The 14,894-nt window shown below is 37.2% G+C and overlaps 1 protein-coding gene across 1 annotated transcript; it reads right to left on the reverse strand.

The window, feature by feature from the left end:
* Positions 1–732: 732 nt before the first annotated feature.
* On the reverse strand, positions 733–13,959 carry LOC124403694 (flavin-containing monooxygenase 5-like). Its single transcript, XM_046877404.1, has 9 exons — positions 13,828–13,959; positions 12,876–13,064; positions 12,621–12,786; positions 12,382–12,524; positions 11,370–11,569; positions 10,740–11,095; positions 9,722–9,794; positions 9,339–9,610; positions 733–734 (listed from the first exon to the last, which is right to left on the reverse strand). Coding segments are annotated over exons 1-9 (1,533 nt in total).
* Between the last annotated feature and the right edge of the window lie 935 nt (positions 13,960–14,894).

Genomic DNA, 14,894 nt, shown 5'->3' on the forward strand with positions numbered 1-14,894 from the left:
TAGTAAACTCATAGAAATAAAAGTAAACTAATACTTTACTAATAATATTTAAATCCTATTTTACACTCTGCTATGTTTGTGCAAATAATCCCACACATTGGTCTCACATCAAATAAGAAGTCCAGTGCTTTACAGTGAATTATTCTGAACTTATATTCATGTGGAGGACCCCTGCTGAAAGTGTAATTTATCAAGACCAGGAGAAGTGAAACTTTCATCAAAATTTGCCTGTAACAGTAACTCAATTCTAGTTCATTTTCCTCACGAAATAACATAATAAATTGGGAAAGTTTACTTTTTCAATGAGACTGTTATAATGCGTTAATGCACGTCCAGTTTAACCGTGTAAATAGATTCTTGTACAATCTGGATGACTCACCCTTATCAAGAGGAACAAAAAGCCTGACTGAAATCTATACTGAAAAACCAGACAAAACCATTTCCAAGCTATTTTTTTATACCACAAAAAATTGAAATAAAAAAGGATTTATTTCTGTAATTGCCTCATTGACTGTAATGCACTTTAATTTCACTTAAACCGCAACGGTCAAAAATCTAATAATTGTAATAGTTTTAAATCAGTACCTGGCATTAATCGGAGGTCGTCGAGTCCATCTGTGCTCTTCATGCCCCCTCCTTTGAGCACCAAACTGATTAACTTCATCAGTCTCTGGGGGGCAGGGCAGATACCTGCTCATATACTGAAACAAAAAGCATGTTGTATAAATACGATTCTATAATCAGGTATATGTAACATACTTTCTACAGTACACCAGAGGCACAACAAAGACTTCATAGAAAGTAAGATGACTTGAATACCTCAGTCTTTAGGTCAAGGGCTCCTGGAGGAACAACTTTCCATTTAAGCTCATTTTCCCTACAAAAGAACATCAGAAATTTACCATTTTTATTTTGCAGTGAAAGAGTTACATTGTGTTAATGCACGTACAGTTTAACCGTGTAGCTACAAGCAAGTGAATATAATATTTAAGCAAACATGATTGTGTGAATAAGAAAATAATTGCACGAGGGGAAGATAACAGTGTTAATAATCCTCACTCGCTGAAACCCACTTTTGCTTAATTTTTTGCCTTTCAGCGATTTGGTCCAGTAGGTCCTGTCTGTAGCGTTCAATCTTCACCTGAGCAGCCTCCTTGTCCACAGAAGCCCCTATTAAATTGGAGAAAACCCACAAAAACATTATGGAAAATACATACAGAAAATGTACAGGTTTTAAAATTGAAATCCCAGCACTGCATTTCAGCTATAGCCAATCAAAGGCTCTATACAGTCTGTATAATCAGGTAGGCCTTTATTAAGAGGTGATAAAGCTACTTACCAATTCTAAGTCCTGTAGCAAATTCTGTCTGGCTATTCCTGTTGGTATCTCTGCTTCGTGCCCGTAGTGGTAATAAACTGCATGACAATCAGGAAGCAAATTTCAATTCAGTACACCACTGCAAACCCCGATTCTAACTGCACCATGGCTCTACATCCCACACCAAGCTGATCACAAACACTTTGCAAACGTCTGATCTACAGCAATATAGTACCTGGCGTTGATTGGTGGCAGTTGAGTCCATCTGTGCTCTTCATGATGGTCCTCATTAACTGTTGGAACCCTTTCCTTTCTGCTCTCCAGATTAAACCTTTTCAGCAGGAACACAATCAGTTTAATGACATGTTTGGGAAGCTCTTGTCTACAGCAGTGCAAATCAACTGCAATCATTTGTGTTTATTAGTGTAACACACCTATCAGTGCTATGTTGGGGTGTTCCGTGTCCCCTGTCAACAACTGCAACCTCTGGTTTCTCCTCATAAGGGTTCAGCTCCTCCTTTGTGCCATAAAGCTGACTCCCGTGCCTACTGTGAAAGCGTCTACGCATGTCCTCTAAACTTTTGCGTGTTGGTGTCGGGGCAGTGCTGAGCACAGGATCATTCCGGTTGGTCCCTGTGGAATACTGCACCTTCTCGAGACTCTTCTGTACCTGTGATTTGGGAGAAAACAAAACTTTTCATCCTCTTTTTCTGTCCCCTTCTCTTCCCTGTGCTGACCTGCAACAAGTGCTTCATCATAACACCAGAAAAATGAAGAGAGAGATTCAAATATTGAAAATTTAAATATGTCATTTTTTTACTTTGTTTGAACTTTTAACATGCTTTTACAACCTTTTATTTTTTCTACAGTACACCAGAGGCACAACATAGGCTTAATAGAAAGTAAAATGACTTGAATACCTCAGTCTTTAGGTCAAGGGCTCTTGGAGAAACAACTTTCCATTTAAGCTCATTTTCCCTACAAAAAGAACATCAGAAATTTACCATTTTTATTTTGCAATGAAAGAGTTATAATGTGTTAATGCATGTACAGTTTAACCGTGTAGCTACAAGCAAGTGAATATAATATTTAAGCAAACATGATTGTGTGAATAAGAAAATAATTGCACGAGGGAAGATAACAGTGTTAATAATCCTCACTCGCTGAAACCCACTTTTGCTTAATTCTTTGCCTTTCAGCGATTTGGTCCAGTAGGTCCTGTCTGTAGCGTTCAATCTTCAACTGAGCAGCCTCCTTGTCCACAGAAGCCCCTATTGAATTGGAAAAAACCCACAACAACATTATGGAAAATACATACAGAAACTGTACAGGTTCTAAAATCGTAATCCCAGCACTGCATTTCAGCTATAGCCAATCAAAGGCTCTATACAGTCTGTATAATCAGGTACGCCTTTATTAAGAGGTGATGAAGCTACTTACCAATTCTAAGTCCTGTAGCAAATTCTGTCTGGCTATTCCTGTTGGTACCTCTGCTTTGTGCCCGTAGTGGTAATAAACTGCAGGACAATCAGGAAGCAAATTTCAATTCAGTACACCACTGCAAACCCCAATTCTAACTGCACCATGGCTCTACATCCCACACCAAGCTGATCACAAACACTTTGCAAACATCTGATCTACAGCAATATAGTACCTGGCGTTGATTGGTGGCAGTTGAGTCCATCTGTGCTCTTCATGATGGTCCTCATTAACTGTTGGAACCCTTTCCTTTCTGCTCTCCAGATTAAACCTTTTCAGCAGGAACACAATCAGTTTAATGACATGTTTGGGAAGCTCTTGTCTACAGCAGTGCAAATCAACTGCAATCATTTGTGTTTATTAGTGTAACACACCTATCAGTGCTATGTTGGGGTGTTCCGTGTCCCCTGTCATCAACTGCAACCTCTGGTTTCTCCTCATAAGGGTTCAGCTCCTCCTTCGTGCCATAAAGCTGACTCCCGTGCCTACTGTGAAAGCGTCTACGCATGTCCTCTAAACTTCTGCGTGTTGGTGTCGGGGCAGTGCTGAGCACAGGATCATTCCGGTTGGTCCCTGTGGAATACTGCACCTTCTCGAGACTCTTCTGTACCTGTGATTTGGGAGAAAACAAAACTTTTATCCTCTTTTCTGTCCCCTTCTCTTCCCTGTGCTGACCTGCAACAAGTGCTTCATCATAACACCAGAAAAATGAAGAGAGAGATTCAAATATTGAAAATTTAAATATGTCATTTTTTTACTTTGTTTGAACTTTTAACATGCTTTTACAACCTTTTATTTTTTCTACAGTACACCAGAGGCACAACATAGGCTTAATAGAAAGTAAAATGACTTGAATACCTCAGTATTTAGGTCAAGGGCTCTTGGAGAAACAACTTTCCATTTAAGCTCATTTTCCCTACAAAAGAACATCAGAAATTTACCATTTTTATTTTGCAATGAAAGAGTTATAATGTGTTAATGCATGTACAGTTTAACCGTGTAGCTACAAGCAAGTGAATATAATATTTAAGCAAACATGATTGTGTGAATAAGAAAATAATTGCACGAGAGGAAGATAACAGTGTTAATAATCCTCACTCGCTGAAACCCACTTTTGCTTAATTCTTTGCCTTTCAGCGATTTGGTCCAGTAGGTCCTGTCTGTAGCGTTCAATCTTCAACTGAGCAGCCTCCTTGTCAACAGAAGCCCCTATTAATTTGGAAAAAACCCACAACAACATTATGGAAAATACACCCAGAAACTGTACAGGTTCTAAAATCGAAATCCCAGCACTGCATTTCAGCTATAGCCAATCAAAGGCTCTATACAGTCTGTATAATCAGGTACGCCTTTATTAAGAGGTGATGAAGCTACTAACCAATTCTAAGTCCTGTAGCAAATTCTGTCTGGCTATTCCTGTTGGTACCTCTGCTTTGTGCCCGTAGTGGTAATAAACTGCAGGACAATCAGGAAGCAAATTTCAATTCAGTACACCACTGCATCCCGATTCTAACTGCACCATGGTTCTACATCCCACACCAAGCTGATCACAAACACTTTGCAAACGTCTGATCTACAGCAATATAGTACCTGGCGTTGATTGGTGGCAGTTGAGTCCATCTGTGCTCTTCATGATGGTCCTCATTAACTGTTGGAACCCTTTCCTTTCTGCTCTCCAGATTAAACCTTTTCAGCAGGAACACAATCAGTTTAATGACATGTTTGGGAAGCTCTTGTCTACAGCAGTGCAAATCAACTGCAGTCATTTGTGTTTATTAGTGTAACACACCTATCAGTGCTATGTTGGGGTGTTCCGTGTCCCCTGTCATCAACTGCAACCTCTGGTTTCTCCTCATAAGGGTTCAGCTCCTCCTTTGTGTCGTAAAGCTGACTCCCGTGCCTACTGTGAAAGCGTCTACGCATGTCCTCTAAACTTTTGCGTGTTGGTGTCGGGGCAGTGCTGAGCACAGGATCATTCCGGTTGGTCCCTGTGGAATACTGCACCTTCTCGAGACTCTTCTGTACCTGTGATTTGGAAGAAAACAAAACTTTTCATCCTCTTTTTCTGTCCCCTTCTCTTCCCTGTGCTGACCTGCAACAAGTGCTTCATCATAACACCAGAATAATTAAGAGAGAGATTCAAATATTGAAAATTTAAATATGTAATTTTTTTACTTTGTTTGAACTTTTAACATGCTTTTACAACCTTTTATTTTTTCTAAAGTACACCAGAGGCACAACTTAGGCTTAATAGAAAGTAAAATGACTTGAATACCTCAGTCTTTAGGTCAAGGACTCTTGGAGAAACAACTTTCCATTTAAGCTCATTTTCCCTACAAAAGAACATCAGAAATTGACCATTTTTATTTAGCAATGAAAGAGTTATAATGTGTTAATGCATGTACAGTTTAACCGTGTAGCTACAAGCAAGTGAATATAATATTTAAGCAAACATGATTGTGTGAATAGGAAAATAATTGCACGAGGGGAAGATAACAGTGTTAATAATCCTCACTCGCTGAAACCCACTTTTGCTTAATTCTTTGCCTTTCAGCGATTTGGTCCAGTAGGTCCTGTCTGTAGCGTTCAATCTTCAACTGAGCAGCCTCCTTGTCCACAGAAGCCCCTATTGAATTGGAAAAAACCCACAACAACATTATGAAAAATACACCCAGAAACTGTACAGGTTCTAAAATCGTAATCCCAGCACTGCATTTCAGCTATAGCCAATCAAAGGCTCTATACAGTCTGTATAATCAGGTACGCCTTTATTAAGAGGTGATGAAGCTACTTACCAATTCTAAGTCCTGTAGCAAATTCTGTTTGGCTATTCCTGTTGGTATCTCTGCTTCGTGCCCGTAGTGGTAATAAACTGCAGGACAATCAGAAAGCAAATTTCAATTCAGTACACCACTGCAAACCCCAATTCTAACTGCACCATGGCTCTACATCCCACACCAAGCTGATCACAAACACTTTGCAAACGTCTGATCTACAGCACTGCCCATTTTGTATATATATATATATATATATATATATATATATATCAATGCTTGTAAGGAGCAAGCTGCGTAAAAAATCTTATGCATTCTTTTACAAACTGGCGTTTCTTTCTCTTACAGATACCCTGATTTAGAGGAACAAAAAACCTGACTAAAATGTAAACTGAAAAACCCGACTAAACTATTTCCTAGATATTTTTGTATACCACAAGCAATTCAAACAGAAAAATAATTTATTTCTGCAATTGCGTTATTAACTGTTTAATGCACTTTCATTTGATTATTATCCCAACATTAAACAATCCAATTACTGTAATTGTTTTATATCAGTACCTGGGCTTAATTGGGGGCAGTCGAGTCTGTCTGTGTTCCTCATTAACAGCAGGAAACCTTTCCTTTCTCGTCTCCAGATTAAACCTTTCCAGCGGGAATACAATCAGTTTAATGACATGTTTGGGGGGGGGCTTTTGTCTACACCAGTGCAAATTAACGCAATGACTTGTGTTTATTAGTGTAACACACCTATCAGCGCTATATTGGGGTGTTCTGTATCTCCTGTCAGCTACTGCAGACGCAGTTTGGGTCTTAAGCTCCTCTGGTGTTTTACCGAGACTCTTCAGTCCCTGTGATTTGGGAGAAAACTAAGAATCATATAAAGTTGTAAAGATTATATTATTCCACAGGGCCGGGGACAGAAAGATACATTAATTATTACTTAATATAGAAGTAATTCTACTTTTTCAGTCCCCTCCTCTGCCCTGTGCTGATCTGCAATATGTGCTTCATTTTAACACCAGAAAATGTAAGAGAAAGATTCAAGATACACAAAACACATTTTTGCACCTTCATTTGCATATAAGGCATAACGCGACTTCCCATCGTTATTTTCAGCGCTCAATGAGAACGCATCGTTGGGTATATTAACTGAACTGAGCGAGAGTCTTGGTTGTTGGGCTTTATAAACGTAAATAGGGTCACGTGAGCAGCATGCGAGCCAATCAGATTCCTCCAAATTGCTCGCGCAAAAACGTCACAAAGGTGGACGCCAGATACAGGATTCGACTCATGAATCACTTGAGTGAACGGATCCGAGTGAATAAACGTGTGTTGCGTTGCTATGGTTATCATTCTGCCTCTTTTTTATTTATTCGTTTACATTTTTAATAAAAATGGTGAAAAAGAAAAGCGCACAGGCTCAAAATGTTTGGATGTCAGCAATTCCATGGAAAAAGAAGTCAATCAAATGACTCGTGAGAGTCGGATCCGTTCACTCGGCGATTCAAATCCAGAATCATTTACATTCAAATCCTGAATCATTCCGGATTTTGGAATTTGAATTTGATTGGCTATAGCTGAAATGCAATGCTAGGATTTAGATTTTAAAACCTGTACATTTTCTGTATTTTCCATAATGTTGTTGTGGGTTTTTCTCCAATTCAATAGGGGTTTTTGTGGACGAGGAGGCTGCACATGTGAAGATTGAACGCTACAGACAGGACCTACTGGACCAAATCTCTGAAAAACAAAGAATTAAGCAAAAGTGGGTTTCAGCGAGTGAGGATTATTAACACTGTTATCTTCCTCTCGTGCAATTATTTTCTTCTTCACACAATCATGTTTGCTCAAATATTATATTCACTTGCTTGTAGCTACACGGTTAAACTGTACATGCATTAACACATTATAACTCTTTCATTGCAAAAATAGAAATTGTCAATTTCTGATGTTCTTTTGTAGGGAAAATGAACTGGAATTGAGTTACTGTTACGTGTAAATTTTAATGAAAGTTTCACTTCTCCTGTTCTTGATAAATGACATTTTCAGCAGGGGTCCTCCATGTGAATATAAGCTCAGAATAATCCACTGTAAAGCACTGGACTTCTTATTTGATGTAAAACCAATGTGTGGGATTATTTGTGTAAAAGTAGCAGAGTGTAAAATAGGATTGAAATATTTATAAAAGTAAAGTATTAGTTAAATCTCTCTAGTTAGCTTACTCTGTAGACATTTTTCTTACCTATGTAGTGTTTGCTGCAGTGTTGATTGCTGTTAGTATTGAGCTCCTTTTGCTAAGTTTTCTATCATATATGTTTATTTAGTTGCTTGTATTACAGAAAGCCATAAAAATGCATTATTTTGTCATCTGCTCATTAACATGTCATCATATACTTGAATTGTATCACATAGGATCACTTGGTGAAAGATTTGAACTGAGCCATTTCTTTTTAAATAATATTTTAACTTATTGCTATATTTTCTGCAGTGTCAGCACAAGGCTATTATTTAATTATTTCTCCATGGTTGTGGTTCAGCAGATGGTCAACTATTGTATGTAAAATGAGAATTGTCAGATGTGTGCATCATGGTGGAATTTGGTGCTTGATTTGAGACTTGTGCACTGCATTAATCGCGCGTTAATAAAATCAGGAAAAATGGGCAATTGTAAAGATTTAAACGAGTTTGACGAGGGCCAAATTGTTATGGCTAGACGACTGGGTCAGAGCATCTTCAAAACTGCAGCTCTTGTGGGATGTTATCGGTCAGCAGTAGTCAGAATTTATCAAAAGCGCTCCAAGGAAGGAACAGTGGTGAACCTGTGCCATGGTCATGGGCAGCCGAGGCTCATGGATGCATGTGAGGAGCAAAGGCTGGTCCGTGTGGTCCGATCCAGCAAACGAGCTCCTGTAGTTTGAACTGCTGAAGAAGTTACCACTTTTAATACTCGATGGGTCAGAACTGTTTTTCGCAGCCAAAGGGGGACCATCACAATTTTAGGCAGGTGCTCATAATGGTATGCCTGATCGGAATAGATACAGTATCTCACAAAAATGAGTACACCCTTCACATTTTGGCAGCCATTTTATTATATGTTTTGAAGGAACAATACCAAAGAAATCATTAGAACACAGGTTTTCTGATTTTCAGTAGTAAAATGTGACTTGACTGTCTGCACTCGTGTCCTGTTTTTTTGTAAATGCGCAATAGTATTTCATTATCTTTATTGGTAATTTGTGTTTTGTTTCAGTGTCTTTCTTTGTATTTGTGCAGTATAAATCAAATTTCGCATCTTTGCATAAATTAACACATATAACACTGCCCTACTGACTAAAGATAACTGCACCTACTAACCTAATTGTTACATATAATTGATTGGATGATGTAGGGCAGTTGTACTGAAGTAATATTTAGCCTAAAAGGAGTGGCTACTTTATTAGGTATACCCACCATAGTCCTACAATTATTGGATAAATTTTATGATTCACCAATAGATCATTTTGTACATTTACTACTACTACTACTTAAATTCTGTCAGAGTATTACTTTGGTTATGTGACAGTCTCAGGACAGCATATATCTTTAAAATCAGCAACTTTATATAATATTTTAGAATAATCAGTTAAAGCATATACTTCAATCAAGCATGTGGTAAGATAAACAATTTGAATTTCACCAGATTGGTAAAACATTCACATGCAGTTCAAAGAGAGCAAAAATCAGCACCATTCCTCCTGCCAGACTCAGCCAGTAGTGGAATCCACACGATTTGTGCTCCTGAATGGGGCGTGTCTTAAATGGCTCGGCTACACGCTCCCATTGGCTGAAAATAGCCTGTCGAGCCCCTGCCCACTTTCCTGGTCCACACAGCCGAAACTGGTACGGCGTGCAGGGACCGAACAGAACCCTGAAACCCAAACCAGGATCAGTCAAGAACAGCCAAAAAAGGTTGGGACGCACACCGATTTCCTGTGCAATGGAATCCAAGTAAGGGATAAAGTCCACCAGCAAAGCATCTGTCTTTGCACAAGAGTATCTGTGAAAGATTAAGAGATAACGTGAGAAATGTGACATTGTTAGAACTACAAACATCTGAGGAAAAATATGATATTAAAAATGTAGATGAAAACATTGTAACCAAAATCACCTTTTCATATTTGCTTTCCAGGTTTTCTTAGTGATCTTTTGCATTTCTGATACAGGAGGAAGATGGTTTAAACCTTGGCAAAGAGAGTGAACATGTGTGATGCTTTACCATGAATCATCCATACACATTTTTGCACTCTACATCTCAAAAACCATTAAAATATATACATTTCTTAATATATATATATATATATATATATATATATATATATATATATATATATATATATATATATATATATATATTTGATTATATGTTATATTTATGTGTAGTGAAAATGGCTGTAGCCAAAAATTTGATGTGGTTTATTCAGGACTGGTATGTCTTATTTTTATTTGAAAAAAAAAAAAAAAGGTCAATAAAAAATTCTTAAAAAAAGATTTTTGCAAAGCTACATGGCAAAAGTACCCTAATTATAATTCTTAACCTATCAGTAGCAACTGGTAGTTTGTACTAATACACAGAGGTCGAGTGTAACGAATTAAATTTACTTGTGTTACTGTATTGAGTAGTTTTTTCTGGGGTACTTTCTACATTTAAAGTAGTTTTTAAAAATCTGTAATTTTACGTAAGTATGTTTTGTTTGAAGTAGTGTACTTGGTAGAAAATAAAGTCATATACTGCTACAGATAAAAACAAACGAAGAACTATTTATACATTTGTTAAATAATTTTTACAAATTCGAAAATAAAAACTTTTCATTTTTGAATTCCTCACTCAATCGCTGTAAAAAATAAATAAAAATGGTAAATGTAAAAAGTACATTTTCAGTTATATACTTTTTACTTTCACTTAAGTAGAACTTTTACTTGAGTAGAATATTTTATTAGTATTTTTTCCACCTCTGCTCATATACAGTGTAGTAAGTGACGTTCTTCATTTATAATGTTTCCATCTAAAAGGCAAAAATCCGCTACATGACCACTGTCTTGCTATGTTCACTAAAACTATGCATGAGAGACTTTATGAAAGACCTTTACCCGTGTTTTTGTTAAACTGTCTCCTTGTGCTGTAATACCTGAAAAGACTCGAGTGGCCCATCGTGCCTGCATTTCCATTATGGGCATTAAAGGTCCTGTTGGATTGAGAAACCCTACGAAGGCCAGTGAGGGGTGCTCAAGGTACAGAGGGAAGACTCTTTTGTAAAGGCTAATTTCTTCGTCAGGATTGATGATCTTCGATTGTAGTAAAAACGGGAAGCTTGGCTTGTATCCTGTACAGAAGACAACTGCATCGATTCCATCTTCGATCACCTGGTCATCAAATACAACATTCGAACCTTGGAACTCTTGCAGGTTTGGTTTTAGCTGCACTGCCCCCTGAAGGATGCGTCCTGGTAGGTCGTCATTAACAATGTGTAGTTGGTTAAGTATCCTACAAGTTTAATAATATATAACAAAATAATAAATAATAAAAAGCTAATTATAAATAATTATTGGGTACTATAGAGCAGCAAGCAATATGCTGCATTAATAAATGGTAACTACTGTATAATAGTCTGTTTTTTTCAGTCCTTTAAGTTTGTTAATAAACGTCATTGTATATAAATCTAGTTTTCTGGGATATAATAGTTATCTATTAGAATGAAACCTTTAATAAACCCTTTGTAGTGTGAATTGTAATGCTGTGCTGCTTCGCTCCACTGCACCTGTGTCTTGGCTGCAGTCCATACAATCTGTGGTTATAATTCTGATTGTAAAATCTCTCCAGTGCCCATTTAAGCAGAGATTTAGGAAGCACTCGAAGTAGGAGGTTGTTTAGACGTGTCAAAGTGTTCATGTCGAAAGGCAGGCCACCGGTTGATGAACGGCTTACAACCCATTTTCCTTCACGCATGCTCAGAAAAGTCTTTTAAGTAAACAGGAAATAAGATGTTAATGTAGGAACAGAATGGGTGCATTTGTCAGCACACTTAAAGAGCACTAATATAAAAACATATTAGTCAAAACATTATTATGATCTGCCTAACATACTAATGATCTTCCACATGTAATGAATGGACATTCGGTGCCACCCAGTTGAGGATGAGGTTCCCTTTTGAGCCTGGTTCCTCTCATGCTTTCTTCCTCATGTCATCTCAGAAAATTTTTTATCACCACACTTACCATTGGCTCACTTGTTAGAGAAAAACTTATAATTATATATATATTTTTTATAATGGCTTTATTTCTGTAAAGCTGCTTTGTGACAATGTCTATTGTTATAAGTGCTATTCAAATTAACTCGAAAATATTAAATGACATGATGTTTACGTAAGAAAATATTCCCTATAAAACCCAGTGCTCAGAATATCACACTCTAACAAGCTCGTCTCTTCTTTACAGTGCATCACTTCTGCAAATGCCACAAATGTACCCAGATGTTCATGACATGATAAAGAAAACAGGACTCAGGACTCAATGGCCATATTCTTCTATATTTTTTTTCCAGACTTCAACAAAAGAACATCCCATAAGCCTTCCTCTTTTCCACCTTACTTGTGGCTCCATCCTCAGCAGACAGATACGGTTTGGACATCATATGAAGCTTGCTTTTTTGGATTTGATATGAAAGACTGCTTGAATTCATTTGCTTTTGTCTGCTCATGTAAATCAAAAGATTTTGTCTGTGAACCAGGTGAGTACAGAAGTGTGTGTTGATCTGTTCCCTACTGTGCTTACTCTTTCTGCCACTCTGCTGATCTCCACAGCAATATCTCCAGCAGAGTTGCCATTGCCAATTACCACCACCCTCTTCCCCTGGAATGAATTTGAATCCTTATATTCCCAACTGTGGCAGAACTTCCCTGGGAATGTGTCTATTCCTAAAGTGGAAAAAGAAAACAAAATCAAAATTAAACCAATTTAGAAGTTTGTTACATGCTTTACAGGTATGAAGATAGTGTTAGCATGACTAATACCAGGAAACGCAGAGAGGGGTGTAACAGGGTGTGTGAAGATTCCCGAACATACAAGCACCCCATTAAACACCTGTTTTTCTTTGTGTCCATCTCTGTTCTCAATCTCCACCTCCCACTCCCCTGTGTGAGAGAAGTCATGCCCCTGTCTCACACTGAGCACTGTTGTCTGAAACGTAAACATGTTACCTTTTGTATATGCATATCAACATCTGGTACAAAAAAAACAAAACAAAAAAAGAAATAACTAATGATAACCTGGAAGTGAATGTACTTGAGCAGATCAAAGTGCTCAGCATACAACCGTAAGTAGTTCATCAGCTTAGAGTGGTGCATGTAGTTTGGGTAATGTGCTGGAATGGGGAAATCACTAAAGCACATCATCTCTTTTGAGGTATTTACAACCAGTGAGCGGTACATGCTGGAGCGTTCAGCCTCTGGTGTCTCCTGCACAGAAAAAAAGAAGCCCAGTAAGAAAAAGCACATGTAGGACTAGCAATGAATTAAATGGGTACTTATTTTAGCATTCTGGTTGTACTCTTACACTATGAAAGGTGATATTTAAATCAATATTACACTATTAATATTCTAAGACCCCCAGGACCACAAATTTCTCAGTTTCATCTTAACCCTGGTTGTTACTTTAGACAACAAGTCCTTGTCAAAGTCTCTCAGATCCTTTGCTTGTCTATTTTTCCTGCTTCCAACACGTCAAATGTCAAGAACTGACTGTTTACTTGCTATGTGATGTATCCCACTCCTTGATAGGTGCCACTGTAACAAGATAATCAATGCTATTGACTTCACCTGTCAGTGTTTTTAATGTTATGGTTGATCACTGTAAATGCCCTATAAAAAAATCTGTTTTATGGAACATTTACCACTTATGTTTTCGACTGCAGTTCTAAAATGTGTTTATTCTCAATTTTCTTGATTTCTTGTGTTGTTTTCAAGTCTTGATAATGCTGGGAAGACAGTTTGTACATTATCTCAGCATTTGCCTGTACTGTACTCTGAACAAATGTTGCTTAAAGCAAACATTATTAACTTATATTCACAAATCTGTTGCCACATTATTAGCATTTCTCTACTTTACAGAAGATCTTTTTAGTTTTATAGTTCTTTCAAGTCTAATTCGCCTTGTTAATCTCTTGCAAAACCAAATAATTACATAAACAAATAAACACAATTCCACCAGCAAAAACAACACCTTAAACCTCCAGAGTCCTCCAATGTCATCACTGCTCTCAAAGCACACTGGCTCCAGACCTTCATCCAAACAACACTTTATACAAGTCAGTCCAGAGCACCCGGCTCCGATCACAGCAACACGGCGAGCCATATTGTGGATCTATAAATCATGAAAATCATTTATACATACAATGTAACTGCTTTGTGCAACATTCAGCATAATTCACACCGATTTTTAGACATAATGTATTATAACTATTAAATAAATAAAGGTTCAATTAAGAACAATAGTTTGGTTGGTGACGGCTGTATTCTTTATATTCTTTTAAATAATTATTAATTGGCAGACTCTACTGGTATATTTGACAGGCCCTGGAAAACAGTCTGAGGAAAGATATACAAAATATGTTTACAAAGATACATTTTTTTTTTAAATTGATAACATGGTATTTTTTTTCTGGATCACCAAAGAAACCCACTATTCAAGTTTCAACTGCTAACGTTTAACTTCATCTGCTGAGAACTGTGACTGGTCATCATTAACAGTATACTTACCAGTTAACAACTTAATGGATAAAGAGGCAGAATGCCAATTTTCAGGGCAATCAGACTTTCAGTGCCTGAGAAACAAACAATCATAAATTGTATATGTTTAATTACAATGGCTTGGCCTGATTGGTATACAACAATCAGGCATAACATTATGACATTATACAGTGCATTTGGAAAGTATTCACAGCGCTTTTAGCATTTTGTTATGTTACAGTCTTTTTCCTAAATAGATTCAATTCATTAGTTTCCTCAAAATTTTAAAGACAATACCCCGTAATGACAACGTGAAAGAAGTGTGATTTTAAAATATTTGCAAATTTATAATACACATGTACACAAGTATTCCCAGCCTTTAGAGCTATATTTAGATGAATCAAGTTTGGCAACAATTACACTGTATATCTCTTCTCTGATCAATGGGAGTTTTCTTCTTTGTGATATTCTGTAGATGCAGTATTTCTGAAATGATATACTGTACAGCAACCAGGCAAAACATTGACGTTATAACATTATGACTGCTGGATTAATGAATAA

Source organism: Silurus meridionalis, chromosome 21 (genome assembly GCF_014805685.1).
Source record: "Silurus meridionalis isolate SWU-2019-XX chromosome 21, ASM1480568v1, whole genome shotgun sequence".
NCBI lineage: Eukaryota > Metazoa > Chordata > Actinopteri > Siluriformes > Siluridae > Silurus > Silurus meridionalis.